The sequence below is a fragment of the Ailuropoda melanoleuca genome, chromosome 9 (assembly GCF_002007445.2).
Source record: "Ailuropoda melanoleuca isolate Jingjing chromosome 9, ASM200744v2, whole genome shotgun sequence".
Taxonomy (NCBI): domain Eukaryota; kingdom Metazoa; phylum Chordata; class Mammalia; order Carnivora; family Ursidae; genus Ailuropoda; species Ailuropoda melanoleuca.
The window spans coordinates 39,097,799-39,114,205 of NC_048226.1; the positions used below are offsets into that span (position 1 = coordinate 39,097,799).

At 37.9% G+C, this 16,407-nt stretch overlaps 1 protein-coding gene across 2 annotated transcripts in view; it reads right to left on the bottom strand.

Annotated features, from left to right (window-relative positions):
• ARMC1 (armadillo repeat containing 1) overlaps window positions 1-16,407 on the bottom strand; it is a 37,621-nt gene that overhangs the window by 18,290 nt on the left and 2,924 nt on the right. For both annotated transcript variants that reach the window (XM_011221197.3, XM_034668134.1), the window contains exons 2-3: window positions 13,173-13,390; window positions 8,199-8,290 (exon numbers count right to left, since the gene is read on the bottom strand). In XM_011221197.3, coding sequence (XP_011219499.1) covers window positions 8,199-8,290; window positions 13,173-13,355 — 275 coding nt within the window. In that variant the 5' untranslated portion in view covers window positions 13,356-13,390. The remainder of the gene's footprint in view (window positions 1-8,198; window positions 8,291-13,172; window positions 13,391-16,407) is intronic.

Consider the following 16,407-nt stretch of genomic DNA (forward strand, 5'->3'; position numbering starts at 1 on the left):
ACTTGCTATTGTCTTTTGAAAAACATCCTAACTTTTCCTTTTGGAATTGCTTTTGCTTTTTTCTTTTTTTTTTCCTGTGTTGTCTGCTAAGAAAGAGCGTTCTGGTAACATTTATGCAACCCAGAAAATTACCCTTCATTTTTCAATGCAAAAACAATCATAACTTAAAAAAAGGGTTCTAAGAAAGAAGTCAACAGCTCTGTTTAGGTAACATTGAAATCCAACGCAGGGAAACTATGATCCTTGAGCCAAAGCCGATTCATTTATATACTATGACTGTTTTGACCAAACAAGGGTAATTGCAACACAGACTGTATGTCGGGCAAAGTCTAAAATACTTACTACCTGGCTTCTCGAGGAAAATATTTGCCAATCTCTGTTTCAAATAATTACAAAAAGACACTGGAAAAAAAAAACCAAACAAACCTAACTACAGAGGATGTGGGATGTAACTGCAGCCATTAAGAATGATGCTGCAGGAAAATGGCTATATGGAAGAATGCTCCTGATACATTAACTACTACTACTACTTTCCTGATGTTTTATGAAGTATAGTGGCATAAGATTTCTCAAAAACAAAATCAAAATCAAGGGAAAATGGAGCAAAATGGCAACAAAATCTTCAAGAATCTCAATGAAACAAAAGGTGAGCCATGGATCTAGTCCAGTTGTCCTTCAAGTATTAAGGTTACAGAAAAAGTTTTAAATATGAAAGATGTCAAGGAATATTTAAGCCTTTCTTGAGCAATCTACAAGACAATAAGCTTCAACCAACCAAGAGATGGCCAGGAAAACTTTTGCAAAAGGACAAAGCATTTTCTATATTTAAGTGTGGTCTGAAGGTTAAAACAAAGGTGGGACAGAGAATGAAATGTTCTGACAAGGCAGAAATAACCCAACTTAAAAAAAAAACGAGAGTCACCTGAAACTACTGTAACATTGTGTTCAACTATACTCAAAACAATTTTTTATAAAAGGAGAAGGGAGAAGAAAAGAGGAAAGCAGAAAAAGCTCAATGACTATGGAACACAAAATAGGTGGGAATCAAAAGATTACCATTAAGAAGTAACAATCAAGGGGCGCCTGGGTGGCACAGCAGTTAAGCGTCTGCCTTCCGCTCAGGGCGTGATCCCGGCGTTATGGGATCGAGCCCCATCAGGCTCCTCCGCTATGAGCCTGCTTCTTCCTCTCCCACTCCCCCTGCTTATGTTCCCTCTCTCACTGGCTGTCTCTATCTCTGTCAAATAAATAAATAAAATCTTTAAAAAAAAAAAAAAAAAGAATTAACAATCAAGATAGTGGAAGTTTAAATAAGAAAACAGGCAACTTAGAACATTTTTAAAAAGTGTAAGTGCAAAAGCAACCACTATAACAGTAACACAAATCTTTTTAAGCATGAGAAGAAATTTTCAAAGTGAACAAAGAAAACTCTATGTAGAAAAAGATACACTACTACAACATAATATATGGGGTAACAATATCAAAAATGAATTAAGATTAAACGTATCAGTCACTCAAAAAAATACAAATGAGGGGTGCCTGAGTGGCTCAGTCCTTAAGTCTCTGCCTTCAGGTCAGGTCATGATCAGGGACCAGGGATAGAACTCTGCCTCGGGCTCCCTGCTCAACAGGAAGCCTACTTCTCCCTCTCCCAATCCCCCTGGCTTGTGTTCCCTCTCTCTTGCTGTCTGCCAAATGAATAAATAAAAAATCTTAAATAAATAAATAAAAATGGATTTAGCTCACCAATTAAGAGAAAAAGATTTTCCATTTGGCTCACAAAACAAGACACAACTAAAACAAAGTGATTCAGAAATAAAGGAATGGGCAAATACAGACCAGGCAAATAGAAACGACCATCACAGGGCTTGTGTACTGATATCAAATAACACAGAACTCCAGCTCCAAATCCAAGCATTAATGTGAGAAAGGGCACTTTTTCAACCCTAAAAGACATACTTCACAATGAATATATGTATGTTATGAATATGTATGTACCCTAAAACAACATGTATGGAGAGTGAATGATAAAACAAATGGAAAAATGGTGAAGTTAGGGAATCTAGGTATAAGGTATCTAGATACAGTTGTACGGCTTTTACAACTTATCCATAAGTCTGATATAGTTTCAACCCAAAGTTAAAAAAATATATATGTACAAATACATATTTAAAAGATAAATCACATTACGGATTTTCTTCTTTTTTATATTTTCTAATTTTTATAAATAAACCATGTACTGCATACTTGCAATTAAGAGTTTAAAATCATTTTTAAAAAATAAAAGAACACAGGGACACCTGGGTGGCTCAGTCGGTTGAGCATCTGCCCTCAGCTCAGGTCACGATCCCAGGGTCCTGGGATTGAGTCCCACACTGGGCTTCCTGCTCAGTGGGGACTCTGCTTCTCCCTCTTCCGGTTGCTCCCCCACTTATGCTCTCTGACAAATAAATAAAATCTTAATAAATAAGGAAAGAAAGGAAGAAAGAAAGAACAAACGAACGAACATGGGAAAAACACATAAGGAAATAACACAAAGAAATAAGGCACAAACCTTTCATCTAAGATTTTAACAAGAAGAATAGACCACCATTTATCATGGTACCTTTTCAAAATCTAGGATTTTGGGAAGTTCTCCAGATGAAATGAGGTATTTTAAAGTTGAGATGCCACATTTTATTAAAGTGGCTTTATTTATAGTATACTTCATATTAGATATTCACAAGTACCTTTATAAAAATGCATCTTCTATCAGGAGTATTACTCCTGAAATACCAATTGCAATGTCTCACAAATACCAATACCAAATCTTAAATCCTATTTTAAAGTTTTCTTAAGCTGACATTTTGAAAAATTCTCTTCATAAAGGGATCCAGAACTAAAAAATAAAATGTAAAAGGATTCTAACCTCTAATGAGATGTTTGTATTTATGGAAGAGATTAAAATTAGAACATAATGTCAGATTTATTCCAAATGACAGAGAACTGAAGTTCTCTTCACAATTAGATAACTGAAAGTAACAGTGATTCTGAAGTCAATCTGTTGATCTGTAATCATCCATTTGACCTCAACACAAGTAAAACCTGCTGTTGGAATACATGTTAAAACCTCAGCAAAATTCTGTAACAAAATAATATATGGTGATTAAGGGTGAAAATTTTGGTATGAAGAATTTTCCCTATTTTACATCCTATGTGAAGAATAATGTCCACTTTCTAAAGATTTTATACATTTATTTTAGAGAGAGAGCATGTGCGCACACAGGGAGAAGGACAGAAGGAGGGGAAGAGATTCCCGAGCAGACTCCACACTGAGTGCAGAGCCCTCCCTACAGGACTCAATCCCATAACCCTTAGATCATGACCTGAGCTGAAACCAAGAGTCCACACTCAACCGACTGAGCCACCCAGACTCCCCAATGTCCACTTTTCATACTTAACTTCTGCTATTTGGTTTCCCCTTCAATCACTGCCAAGTGGGACGTTTTTCTTTAGTGAATAGAGCAGCATCCCTCCACAACATATTTTCATGTTCTAGGAGTCTTTCTGGAGTATGGGAAGATCTTTATACTTCCTTAGTTGCATAGTTCCATAGAATCATAGCTAAAACTCTCCCTAACTCAGTACTCCTAAACAGAAATACTGATTGGAATCCCATCCTAACTGGCTAGCTGTCATGCGGACAGCCATATCGAAGAAAGTAACTAGGGCATGTAATAAAGACCTCTTGTTGCTATAGCTTAGCAAAATGATCTATATAACAATGGGGTACCAATTCATTCATAAACTAGTTAAGTTAGAATAACAATAAATCAGTCATCCGTATCTAGTAACACAGATGTCAAATGCACAATAATGCCTTAAGAACACATATTTACCAAATCGGTTACATATACATAAAACTCACCTGGCCCTATAAGAATTTTTCATTCTGATTTGTAATGGAGGTACCCAAAAGAAACAAGCAGATGCAAAGGTAATAAAACTGCCAGAGCAATCTAATTTCTTAAAAGAAAATCATGTCCAAGCCACAAGACAGTTCCCAACACAAAGTTAAAAATGCTGAACCAAAACCTGAGTCTGATACTTCTCCAATACTTCAGTCTTAACGTTTACAAGCCAAAACACGTAGTTTTATTAACCCCCTGATAACATTCAAATACAGCAATCAACTCCTAAAGATGGTCATTTTGGTAAACAGAGGTGACTTTTAAAAAGCCTAAAAGGAGGGGCGCCTGGGTGGCTCAGTCAGTTAAGTGTCTGCCTTCGGCTCAGGTCATGATCTCAGGGTCCTGGGATCGAGCCCTGGGGCTCCCTGCTGAGCAGGGAGCCTGCTTCTCCCTCTCTTTCTAGCTCCCCCTGCTTGCACGCGCTCTCTCTCTCTGTGTCAAATAAATAAATAAAATCTTAAAACAAAACAAAAACTAAAAGGCAACCTTCAAATCCGAGATCTCTAAAAGTCAAATGAGCTGCAAAATGTACATACAAATTATCATATCTCCACTTTTCAGAGGGCTATAGGATCAAATTATTACGGAATATACAATGGCTATACATCTGTTTTACTACTGGAGAACCTGGCAATGATCACCACATTGTCCTAAAAAACATACTTTGAATTAAAAAAGCTAAGCCACTTGTGGCAGCCAAGGAGATCTACTTCATGGACCTCCCTTTAAGAAAGAAGCTTGCCCTTTGGTTACAGGAAGTAGGAGAGCCACCAGCTGTCTTGGCTTTGAGAGCCATCAAACCTTCATACCAAGAAGGGGTATGGGCAGCTCCCAGCCAATGACTGAGCAGTGGTGACACCAGGGACTGGCCATTTCTGCCTAAGGCAAAGCTCATTCTCACAGGAATCCTTGCTTTGGAGGTCCCAATTGAGTTGACTATCAGATTTGCACTGCACTTCGAGACTCCTTGAATCACTCAGTTGCCTCTTCATTATCCTTTTACAGATGACAGATCTGCATTGAAGTCTGAAGACTGTAGTCCAATCCTTCCTCATTCTCCTCTATCTTTACAGACTTTACCCCACAACAAACCTCTTCCATTTCTAACTACATCTTAAGATTTCCTCTCCAGATGATATGCCAATAACCTGAACTGACACACCACTTCTCTTACAAAGATATAAACAGTCTCCCTACTATTTTATAGATGTCTGTCTCTTACATATATACTCGCACATACATATACACATATATACTACAAACTTAGCCAACCAAACTAAAAAATTGTTTTACAGGTTTAATCTATGGGACCTCTAAAACTTGCTCTAAATCTTTAAAGTTCAAATTTAAAGTCTGTTTTAATATAGCAACATCAATTTTTTCATCTAATTTCTTACACTTAAATAATTTTTACCACATATTTTCAACTTCAGTATCTATCTATACCTGTTAAAGGAATACATAATCTTAAGTCATCATATGAATAAAATAGCCCTGCAGAGGCATCCATATTATGCTTAAACCTTTCACTGTTTCCAACAGAGCTAATATGCCAGTTAAAAATAGTTAACTATATGGCATTAAAGCATTCTAGAAACAAGAATAATGCAACCTTGTATTTTATATAACATTTTAAAATATACAAAGCATTTCTCCATATATTATCCCATTTGGTCCTCAATCATTTTGCAGGTGTCACTGCAGGCTTTCATAAGGAAACTGAGGGTCAAAGAGATTCTTTGTCTCAAGTAAGAGATAATCCAAATTTTTACTGGTGGAATTGACCTCGAACCACAGGGAATAATTAACACAACTGATGGCAGTTAACATTTTCTGTTATTTATTCCTAACTGACCACTAGAATAAAAACAAGAAAAAAACTTCAGTCTCTGTCTTTGTCATTATCAAAGATCAAGGCACCACAGAACTAGCCTACCAAGTAGCTGACCCCATGAGAATATTTTAGAGATATCGAAAAAAACTAAGGTTAATAAAAATTTATCCAGAAGCCAAGAACATGAAGAAAAAACGCACACTGCCTTGGAAGTCAGTTTGGATGACTCTTCACTGATATAATTTAACCATCAGCGTTTGGGAAGTACAGAAGAACTTTTGTGAGCACTCAAGCCAAAGAAACTGCAAGACTTCTTTCCTGTGGTCATTTACAGTGGATATTTATTGTTCTTGACCCTTTTATGTCCTGGAATGCTGTGGGGGTTACCATGTTGAATTTGTGCAGAAGCTAAAAGCACCGGATGTGCCAGAGATGCAATTTGTGACTAGGTTTGCACTGGAATTGTGATTCGAACAGAACACTTACAACTAATGCATTCTTTCCAGGTCAGGTGGAGGGTTATAAATCGACACTTCACATCCTACCCTTGAAGCTCAAAGAAACTACTTGTGGCTGAGGCTGATGTGGGGAGCTGCAGACAGCTGGACCTCCTAACGTGCATCAGATCATGCAAAAACCTGAAGGTGAATGCAGAGGACTCTGAAATGCCACCCAAGAGCCTTTTAAAATAAATACAAGTTCTGGGGGCCTGGGTGCCTCCATCGGTTAAGCATCTGCCTTCAGCTCAGGTCATGATCCTGGGGTCCTGGGACTGAGCCCCACATCAGACATCCTGCTCAGCGGGTAATCTGCTTCTCCTCCGCCTCTGCCCCCCGCCCGTGCTCTCTCTGACACATAATAAAAAAATCTTAAAAAAAAGAAAAGGAAAAGAGAAAAAGAAGACCCAGTTGGGCAGGAGGGGGTGACAAGGGTTTACAGAGTCACAACTTCTATGTCGTTACAAATTACCTCATCTGTATACCCTGTACTGGGACACTTCTCAGTACTTCCTGTGTCTGCATTTATTAGATGGCAAGAGACAGAATGCCAATACAAGACAGGTGTGTTGGCAATTACTCAATTTATTTTAAATCAAATAAATTAGAGGCACCTGGGTGGCTCAGTCGTTAACCATCTGCCTTCAGCTCAGGTAGTGATCCCGGGGTCCTAGGATTGAGTCCCACATGAGGCTCCCTGCTCAGCGGGGAGTCTGCTTCTCCCTCTCTCTGCCCCTTACCCTGCGTGTGTGCGCTTGCTCTCTCTCTCTCTTTCTCTCTCTCTCACAAAACAAATAAGTAACCTAAAATAAATAAATAATTAAATAAAATTAAATGGTTACTCAGTATAGTTTTAAAGGCAGTCAAGTCTAGTAGAAGATCAAAATACACAGTAAACTAAGATTAAGACTCAGAAGCATACCTTTTTTGCTTCCAGACACAGTAGAAATATCAAAATACTTAATCTTCAATTTCTAGCCTTCTAACAGGAAATCAGCAAACACTAAGGAACAAACGAGGAATTCCTAGGGACAACAGAGCTAAAAGATTAGATAAGTAACTTGGACTCTGTATTTTCTTTTCTCCTTACCCATAAAACTGTTATCTGTCAAATCTACCTCAAAAAGTTGTAAGTAACAAAATGAGACAATGGATATAAAAATCTTAGTAAGATGAAAGGTACAATCAAAAACCACCCATTTGCTAAAATTCAAATTAAATGGCTCTTAAGTCTCTGAGAAATGTCTTAATAATGCTCAAGAAAATCTTATCAAAAGCCCTTTTATGCCATGATTACTTCTTTTGAGTAAGATAGGGCTGAAACAGCAACTTTGTAAGGTACTGAAATATTGCATACTTTCTTTCTTTTTTAAGATTTTATTTGTTTGACAGAGAAAGAGAGAGAGAACACAAGCAAGGGGAGCAACAGAGGGAGAGGGGGAAGCAGGCTCTCCGCTGAGCAGGGAGCCCGACTCAGGGCTTGATCCTAGGACCCTGGGATCATGATGTGAGCCAAAGGCAGAGACTTAACCGACTGAGCCACCCAGGCACCCCGATTTTGCATACTTTCAAATGTGATTAGTAACCTGTGTTGCTCTGCTAGCAAATCAATTTACATATACCTCACGTAACTTCATACAAGGTAGGATTTTCTCTTTTCAAAGATATGATTCATAAGTACCATAATTATCAACATTTTAAATAAAATTTGAGCATTTTCATAAGTACTATTAATATCGATGTTTAAGAATAAGCAGAACACTGACCATCAGAACATTTCTGGACATATAACCCACAAAAGCATGCTTTCATATTAGAATAAAAATTTCCGTAAAATGATATATTAACGATCAGCATACGTTTAACAGGAAGATCCATTTTTCTACTGCCTTAGGAGACACCCTCTATTGTACTTACTTCTGTATAACATTTTGCAAGCTTAACATCATCCCCAGTTCTCCTTTCATCTTTTCTCTGTTAGCACGGCATTCTGCCAAGTACCGAAGAGCCTACAGCAAAAACAGGGACAGGTTAATTCACAACTCCAGACTATTCAAAACTAAACCTGTTACTAACTTACTGCAAGAGAAAAAAGAGTGAAAAATAGGTTTTTGTTTTTAGAATCAATTCGTTTTGAGGTGTTTAGAAACTCTTCTTTAAATGTGATAATCAGAGCAGTCCCTTAGGGGAGAAATGATCCTTTGAATTGAAGTAGCTGAATCTGCTCTTTGAAATGATGGCTCCTAACTTATCTGCAAGGTCAAAATTAGGTTGTTCCGTCTTTATTTTCACCACTTCATCTTGAAAGAGATACAAGGAACCACATTCTATTTATTAATGGCAGGGAATAGTCCCAATAGCCACCATCCTAGATGCTTTTTACACATTAATTAAAATAAACTGCTGAGAGAGGCAAAACATACAACCACTTTTACAGAATGAACTGTTTCTAGTTTTACAATTCACCTTTAAAATATCCTTTTTTTCCCCCCTGAAAAGCGAAAAATAAACTCACACAAATTTCTATTTTGTGAGTTTAACTTTTCTAGGGTGCTTTTTCCTTAAAATTTATTTTCTCTTAAAAATTATCATTTTTGCAAGTATTTCTTTCACGTGCAGATTCTTTAGGGATTTCATTTAGCTGTTCTACAGAGCTCCTAATCGTTCATCACTTACCAAAGACTTTGGCACCTGATTCTTGGGATAAGTCTGTGAACCACACCACCCAAAACTGCCATCTCAGCCTAGTGACCTTCACATTTTCTACTGGTCCTCTACGCTACATTTCCCAAGGGCCTGGTTATTACTGAAAATGGTACCATCTACCAAATCACAAATTCAATGACCTCTGTCTATAATCTCCTATCCTTTCTGCAACTCCTAACTTTGATTTTCATTTTGGTCCATAAAGGATTAACTGCCATGGGAACTGCCCTCCCTCCACAAAAAACTAACAAACAGGACAACCTATATTAAACACACTGAACAAGAGGCAGCATAGGACTATAACTTCTGAGAGAAGAGAAATGATGAGGAAGGCCTTGTAACTGCCCCCATCTTACTGCTTTGGAAGCAGTTTTCAGAGTAGCATAGGGAGGGGGAACCCAAATGGAGCCCATTGGTCTTGCTGAATTAGGGATGCAGAGATAGGAGGTGGGGAGGTTAGGGTGGTGCAGTGTAATAAAAATAAATATTTGGTCTTTGTCCATTTCCTGGCGCAGAGCTCCTAAAGCCTTTGGAATTTTGAGGGACAGCAGTTTCTTTTTTTATTCATAAGGCAGCCTTTTTGATCACACCTGGCTTTATGTAGAAGAAGTGAGTGGGGCTGAGGCTCCAAGATAGCCTCAGAGTGGGGCGGTCACTAGAAAGACCAAGAGATTAGAGTATGGGAACTTTCAGCCCCACCCACTGGCTGGAGGTGGGGAGGTGTTGGAGATTAAGCTCTATATAAACTCTTGAACAAGGGGATTCAGAGTTTCTGAATTGGTGAATATCAGTTTCTGAATTGGTGAACATCAGTCCGCAGGAGCGTGGCACACCCCGACTCCACAGGGACAGACGGTACCGCATCAGGACCCCTCCAGACCTTGCTCTATATACCTATTCATTTGTACCCTGTAAAATAAACTGGTAAATATAAGTCAAGTGACTTCCTGAATTCTGGACGCATTCTAGTAAATTATCGAACCTGAGGAGGGGGTCCCTGTAACACCCAATTTATAGCTGCTCAGTCAGAAATTCGGGTGACCTGATACTTGCAACTGGCCTTTGAAGTGTAGGCAGTCTTGTGGGAGTAAGCCTTAAATTTGGGGAGTTTGACACTTAACTCCAGGTGGGCAGGTCTGAATTGAACTGAATTGCTAGACACCCAGCTGGTGCCCACACAGAATCTGAGAATTGGCTGGTGTCAGAAAACACCCCAGGTGGCTAGAATTTGCAGAGCAGAATAAGAGAGAGGAGGGATCTGACCAGGAAGGGGGGGGAAATCAAAAGAAACAGACCAAGATGTGACAGAGATGGAATTAGAAAATAAGGGCATTTAAAACAGCTATTATAAATATGCTCCACATGTTCAAGGATGAGTAGGAAAACATGAGCATGGTGAGGAAAGAGACAGACGGTACTGAAAAGCCCCAAATGTAACTTCTAGAGGACAAAAACATAGTATCTGAAACGAAAACAACGCTGCATGGGTTAAGAACAGATTAGACACTACAGAAAAAAAAGATCAACTATCCAAAATGAAGCTCAGAGAGGGGGGAAAAAGACTTAAAGCAAAAAAAAAAAAAAAAGAGCAGCACAACAAGAGTAGGACAACATGAAATATCTAACGTACATGAAACTGGAGTACTGAAGAGGAGTGAGGAGGCAATAAAAAAACCTGAAACAGTAGTGGATGACAATTTTCCCAAATTAATGAAAACTATAAAACCACAGATCCAAGCAGCTCAACAAATCCCAAAAGAACAAGACACAAAGAAAACCATCCACACCAAGCCCATTATAATCATTTGCTGAAAAACAGTGATAAAGTCACCAAAAAAAAGTCAGAAAAGGAATTATGTAGAGAGAAACAAAGATAAGAATTACAGCAGTCTCATTAGAAAGCATATGAAACCAAAGAAAGGAATATAGCTTCTAAGCCAAGAGTGAAGAGAAAATGAAATTATAAAAACTCCACACCTGCTCTTCAACCTGAGTGGGAACTTGCACCCACTTATTCCCCTCCTTTCTCTCTGGCTCTGTCCCTCCATGACTTGACTTCCTTCCTACTCAGCCTGGCATCTACAGGCTATCATTTCAACTACTCTCTTGCCAAAAATCCTGAATTCCCTTGCCCAACCTCCCACACAACTTACCTGGCCAAGAAACAACCCCGAACAAACCCAACTCTGGCTCTCAGGGCCTAGAGTGGCCTGAGGGGAGGTGACAAAGGAGTCTGATAAGCCAGAAGTACCTTATCAATTCAGCGTACCAAGCTAATCCCGCCCTCAAAACTGCTGAACAACCTTACCATTCTCCTCAGTCAGCAACCTGTCCCATTTTCCATAACAAATATAAAAGCCTCCTCAAACCTCTTCCACTCTGGCGGCCCCTAGACTTTTCTTTTTTTTAAGCCCCTAGCCTTCTGAATTTAAATAGGTCCAAGTCTAGTCCACCAAAAAAAACCCGTTCTTCCTTCAACCCCAAGTCCCTATCTAGAGACCAACACTCTCTCTTCTCATCCTTGCTGCAATTCTTATTGAAGACCAAACTAGGGGCCATGCAAATTTTCCCATCTGTTACTACTATTCACTTGTCAATATCTGTTTTGCCTGTTAAATTTCATCTATGAGGTTAAAATAGAAAATCTGTATTATGAAGTTTGATTTTTGAAAAGGAAAATGCATATATTATTGTTGTGTACAAACTTGTGAAATTAGACTGAATGGGAATTCATCGTGGGTTAAGTAAAGGGCAATGAGTTTAAAATTTCTATTACAATAATTTTCTTTTAAGCATTCTTCTTATGAAAATTTTAGAAGGCACAAAAGTAGAGAAAATGTGTGATGACCCCGCTGAACTCATCATGCAGCATCAACAATTATCAACCACTTGGCATTCTTGTTTCATCCTTCTCCTCTATCAGTAACTAAACTGGAGTATTTTACAGCAAATATCGGAGAACATACAATTTCATTTTTAAGTACTTCAGTAAATCCTTAGGAAATTAGATTTTTTTAAGTTAATAAATGTGTACCCTGCAAAAGTAATAATGACTCTTTAATACCTACCATCTGATCCATATTCATTTCGAACTATCTAAAAAATTACATTTTTGGTTGATTTGTTCAAATTAGGGTCCAAATCAGGTCCACATATTACCCTTGTCTGACAAGTCTCTTAAGTCACTTTTAATCTTTAACAGCTACCACTATTCCTCTCCTCCACCCCAACTATCTTTCTTTTTAATGTAATTTACTGCTCACAGAACCAGATTATTTGTCCTCGGGGGAAATTATCACATTCTGGATTTGCCTGATTGGTTTGCATTGCTCTTTCACATTTTTCTGGTTCTCACATTTCTCATAACATGGTAGTTCCTTCTACATTATTAGCTATGATCCTGTAGGTTCTTCTCTTTTCCACTTCTTTCCTTATCTTTCCCTCCCATCTTCTACTAAAACAAGTGCTATGTCCATCTACTGACAAGTGGATAAAGAGAATGTGGCATTTCCCTACAATGGAGTATTATTCGGCCATGAAAAGGAATGCAGTACTAGACATGTGACAATATACATGAAATCTTGAAAACATTATGCTCAATGAAAGAAGCCAGTCACAAAACCCACATATTACATGATTCGATTTATGTAAAAAATAGACAGGCATTTTTTTTTTTTTTTGCCCAAATAGGCAAACACAGAGATAGAAAGTGGTTACTTGGGGGGGGGTGGGAAGCAATAGGTAGAGGAGTTTCTTTCTGAGGTGACGAAAATGTTCTAAAATTGACTGTGCTGATGGCTCTGCAACTCTGAATAAACTAAAAACCAATGAATGATACACTTTCAATAAGTGACTTGTATGGTATGTGATTCAGATCTTAAAGTATTATAAAATAAAAAAACAATGTCTTTTTAATGTGTCTATCCATATTGAAATGATACAATCCTCAACACTTCTTAAGTGAAAAAAGGAAGTTGCAGAACATTCCACGTATGTAGTATGCGACCATCTGTGTCAAAGGACTATACACACACACACACGAGTTTGCACATACTGAAATACAGACTTACTACTATTTGCTCTATAGTCACTTTTAATTTTTTACCATGTCATCTAACACTTTTTCAAACTCTTCTGAATTGCAAAATTGTAACAGTGAGACTAAAATTACTAAAGGCAACTTACGAGCAAAGCGGAGTGGACGACAGGGGGGTTGGGATGGTCCATAAACAAAATAAGCCCAGGCAGACATCCCTGATCCTGGACAATGGCTCTTCTATTTAATGGATCTGCTGCGAGATCCCGTAGCTGGTTAACTACCGAGAGAGCATCAGGCTCTTCATTCATGGTGGAGGAGGAAGAATTCATCTTCTATGCCATACACGTGAACAAAATCTTGAATTCTGTAGAAACGATTTGCAAAATTAGTTCTAGGCTACTGAGGTTACATTCTGGCATTTGTCAAATAATCAGGATTACAACACCTTTAGAAAGAAACAGATGAATCTAAATCACACGAAAACTTGAGAACTGGCAATTCCACAGTTTAAGTAAAATGAACATAAGAAGTTGACTAAAAAAAAAAAATCAAGTTATTTATGTGCACAATATTTAAAGAACATATGTCATCTTCAATATTCCAATAAATTCCATTTTAGCAATACATATTTTAACGCTAAAGTCACAATAAACAAGATCTTTACAGTTCAAGCACATAACCTCAAATTATACCACAAGATCTTTACAGTTCAAGCACATAACCTCAAATTATACCACTGCCAGTGTTTTTTTTCCTCTAGAACATTTCTGGAGCCTAATACAAGTGTCTCAGGGAAAGGTGGCTAGCTGAAAGCTTTTTTCCTTATTCATCTATGAATAAAACCCAGCATACTGGGTTTACAAAAGATAAAATACCCTAGGAAAAAGGAGGGAGTCAAAAAACGCTGTGAACAAAAAACAAAAGCCAAGAAGGGTATCTCACCCTGTGTGTCAGGCCCCAGGAGTTAGGGAGATCACAGTGAATCTGAAGTGAATCTAAACACACCTGTCCATCTCTGAGTGTGCCATATTCAGAAAAATGGAACACAATTTGAAGTAATTCATTTGACAGATAAGGAAACAGTCACAAAGAAGTTAAATAATTTGTCCCATTTGACAAAAGCTAGTGAGTATAAAAGTGCACTGAAGTCTTATCTCCTAATCAAGTCTTTCCACTTTCCATAGTCTTTTTATTTTTTTAATTTAAATTCTATTAATTAATATATAACACATTATTAGTTTCAGAGGTAGAGGTCAGTAATTCATCAGTCTTATATAATACCCAGTGCTCATTACATCACGTGCCCTCCTTAATGTCCATCACCCAGTTACCCCATCCCCCCACCCGACTCCCCTCCAGCAACCCAGTTTGTTTCCTTCCATAGTGTTTTTATTTTTTTTCCACACAGCACTTTTATTTTTTTTTTAAAGATTTATTCATTTGAGAAAGAACTAGAGAGAGAGAGAGCACGCATGTGTGGAAGTAGGAGCAGAGGGAGAGGGAGAAAATCTCCAGCAGACTCGTCCCGAGCATTGAGTGAGATGTGGGATTTGATCCCAGGATTTTGAGATCATGACCTGAGCCAAAATCAAGAGTTGGCTGCTTAACCGACTGAGCCACCCAGGTGCCCCTCCATATAGTCCTTTTAAATTCGCATACATTTTCCCCCATAAAAGCAAACCTGGATATTTTAGAAAATATAACATGCTCAACATACAAAAGCCAAAGAAACAAAATATCAAGGAATAATTTTCACATGTGCAGAAAGTTAAAAATAATAACTTTCATTAACCAAGTTACACAGCATATTCCTTATTAGTAAGAATATAAAGGTGTAAATACTTTCCATGAATAAATGAGTATGTTTAGTGCCAATTTCAAAAGCAATGCCAATTAGGGAAGGGAGGGGAGGGACAAAATTTTTCTGTAACTCCAGAAAGACTATTAAAGGCTATTGGGGGGGGTAATAATGCAGAACTAGCCTTACCAGGTATTGAAATATACAAAGCTATAAATAATAAAGCAGTAGTGGGGGGGGCTGTCCAGTATAAAGATACTTCTCCAGGAAAGTTATTCATACATTCAAAGCAAGAAAGCAGGCTCTCAGTGAGTCAGACCAAGGCCCCACTGCTTGGTAAATACGATTTTAGGCAAATCCCTTACTCTTTGTCTCAGTTTCTTCATCTGTAACAGAGGGCTAATTACAACAGCTATCAAAAGTATACTGTCTAAATAAAATAACAATACATGGAAAGGGCTTAGACTGGTACCCAGCACATTGTAAATGCTCAATAAATAAAGTGTTAATTTACATGGAACCAAAAATCAATCAAAAACAGTAAGATTACTCAATGAATGGTATTGGAATGACTTCTAAGCAATTTAAAACCACTGCTAAGCAAGTTTAATTCATACCACATGGCAAAAAGAAATTCTATTCAAGATAAAATACATTAAATAGTTAAATTTTTTAGATATGCAAGCAAATGCAAAATAAAGGACTCAGAGAAAACAGGGCGAGATGGTATTTGGCAGGTTATTTTCAAAAAATGAAAACATTATAGTTACTGTGGCATTTTAAAAAAGGATTTCAAAAAAAGCAATAGACTGAACACACAAAGACAAGACTAATGGGTTTGGGGGGCATGCTGCCTCTTAGGTGCCTCTATTTTCAGCGTCCTCAATATCCCTGTTTACAAACCACCTTACCTATGAGCTTTATGTGCTGTCACCAGCACAAATCTTATCCAAATTGGAACCTGAAGAACCAATTACTGGCTCAAAGGCCCAAGAGCCAAGTTACATTTAAGAACCAAATACACTGGAAGAGGTCCTTTTGCATTCACCTCCGGCTGTGGAACTGGAGAGCTCCATTTTTAGTTAAGGAGTCCTCAGATGATTATTCAGTGGTAATGATGCTGAAAAAGTTACGGCCTTTCCTGTTCCCTTAAGATGAATAAAAGCCAAAACATTTAAAACTTCAAATTTTCAAAGCCCACAGACAAGGATAGGACTGAGATCAGGATCTTCCAAGGAAAAGGTCAGGAATATCACAAGGCATCAAAAATCCTAACAACAGAGGCAGCAGCTGTGGTCAAGAACTGCATTTCCTGTGGTACTTAAATGGATGCAAGAAAGGTAGACAGAAGCTATTATTTCTCCCCTTAATTAAATGGGTTTTTAGGTAAATTCAAGAGAAACTTCCTCAGTGTTAGAGTTCATTTTTCTTTACTTATTTAATATTCTTGCCAATATCAAGTTTCTCTGAGAATTGCCTGAATCCTGTTAAATTATCAATATTTCTGTGGATTGAGGAATTCACATTGCAGTTTTTATAAGACAGCTATGGAACAGTTGAGAAAATGGAAACAGGTAAACAAA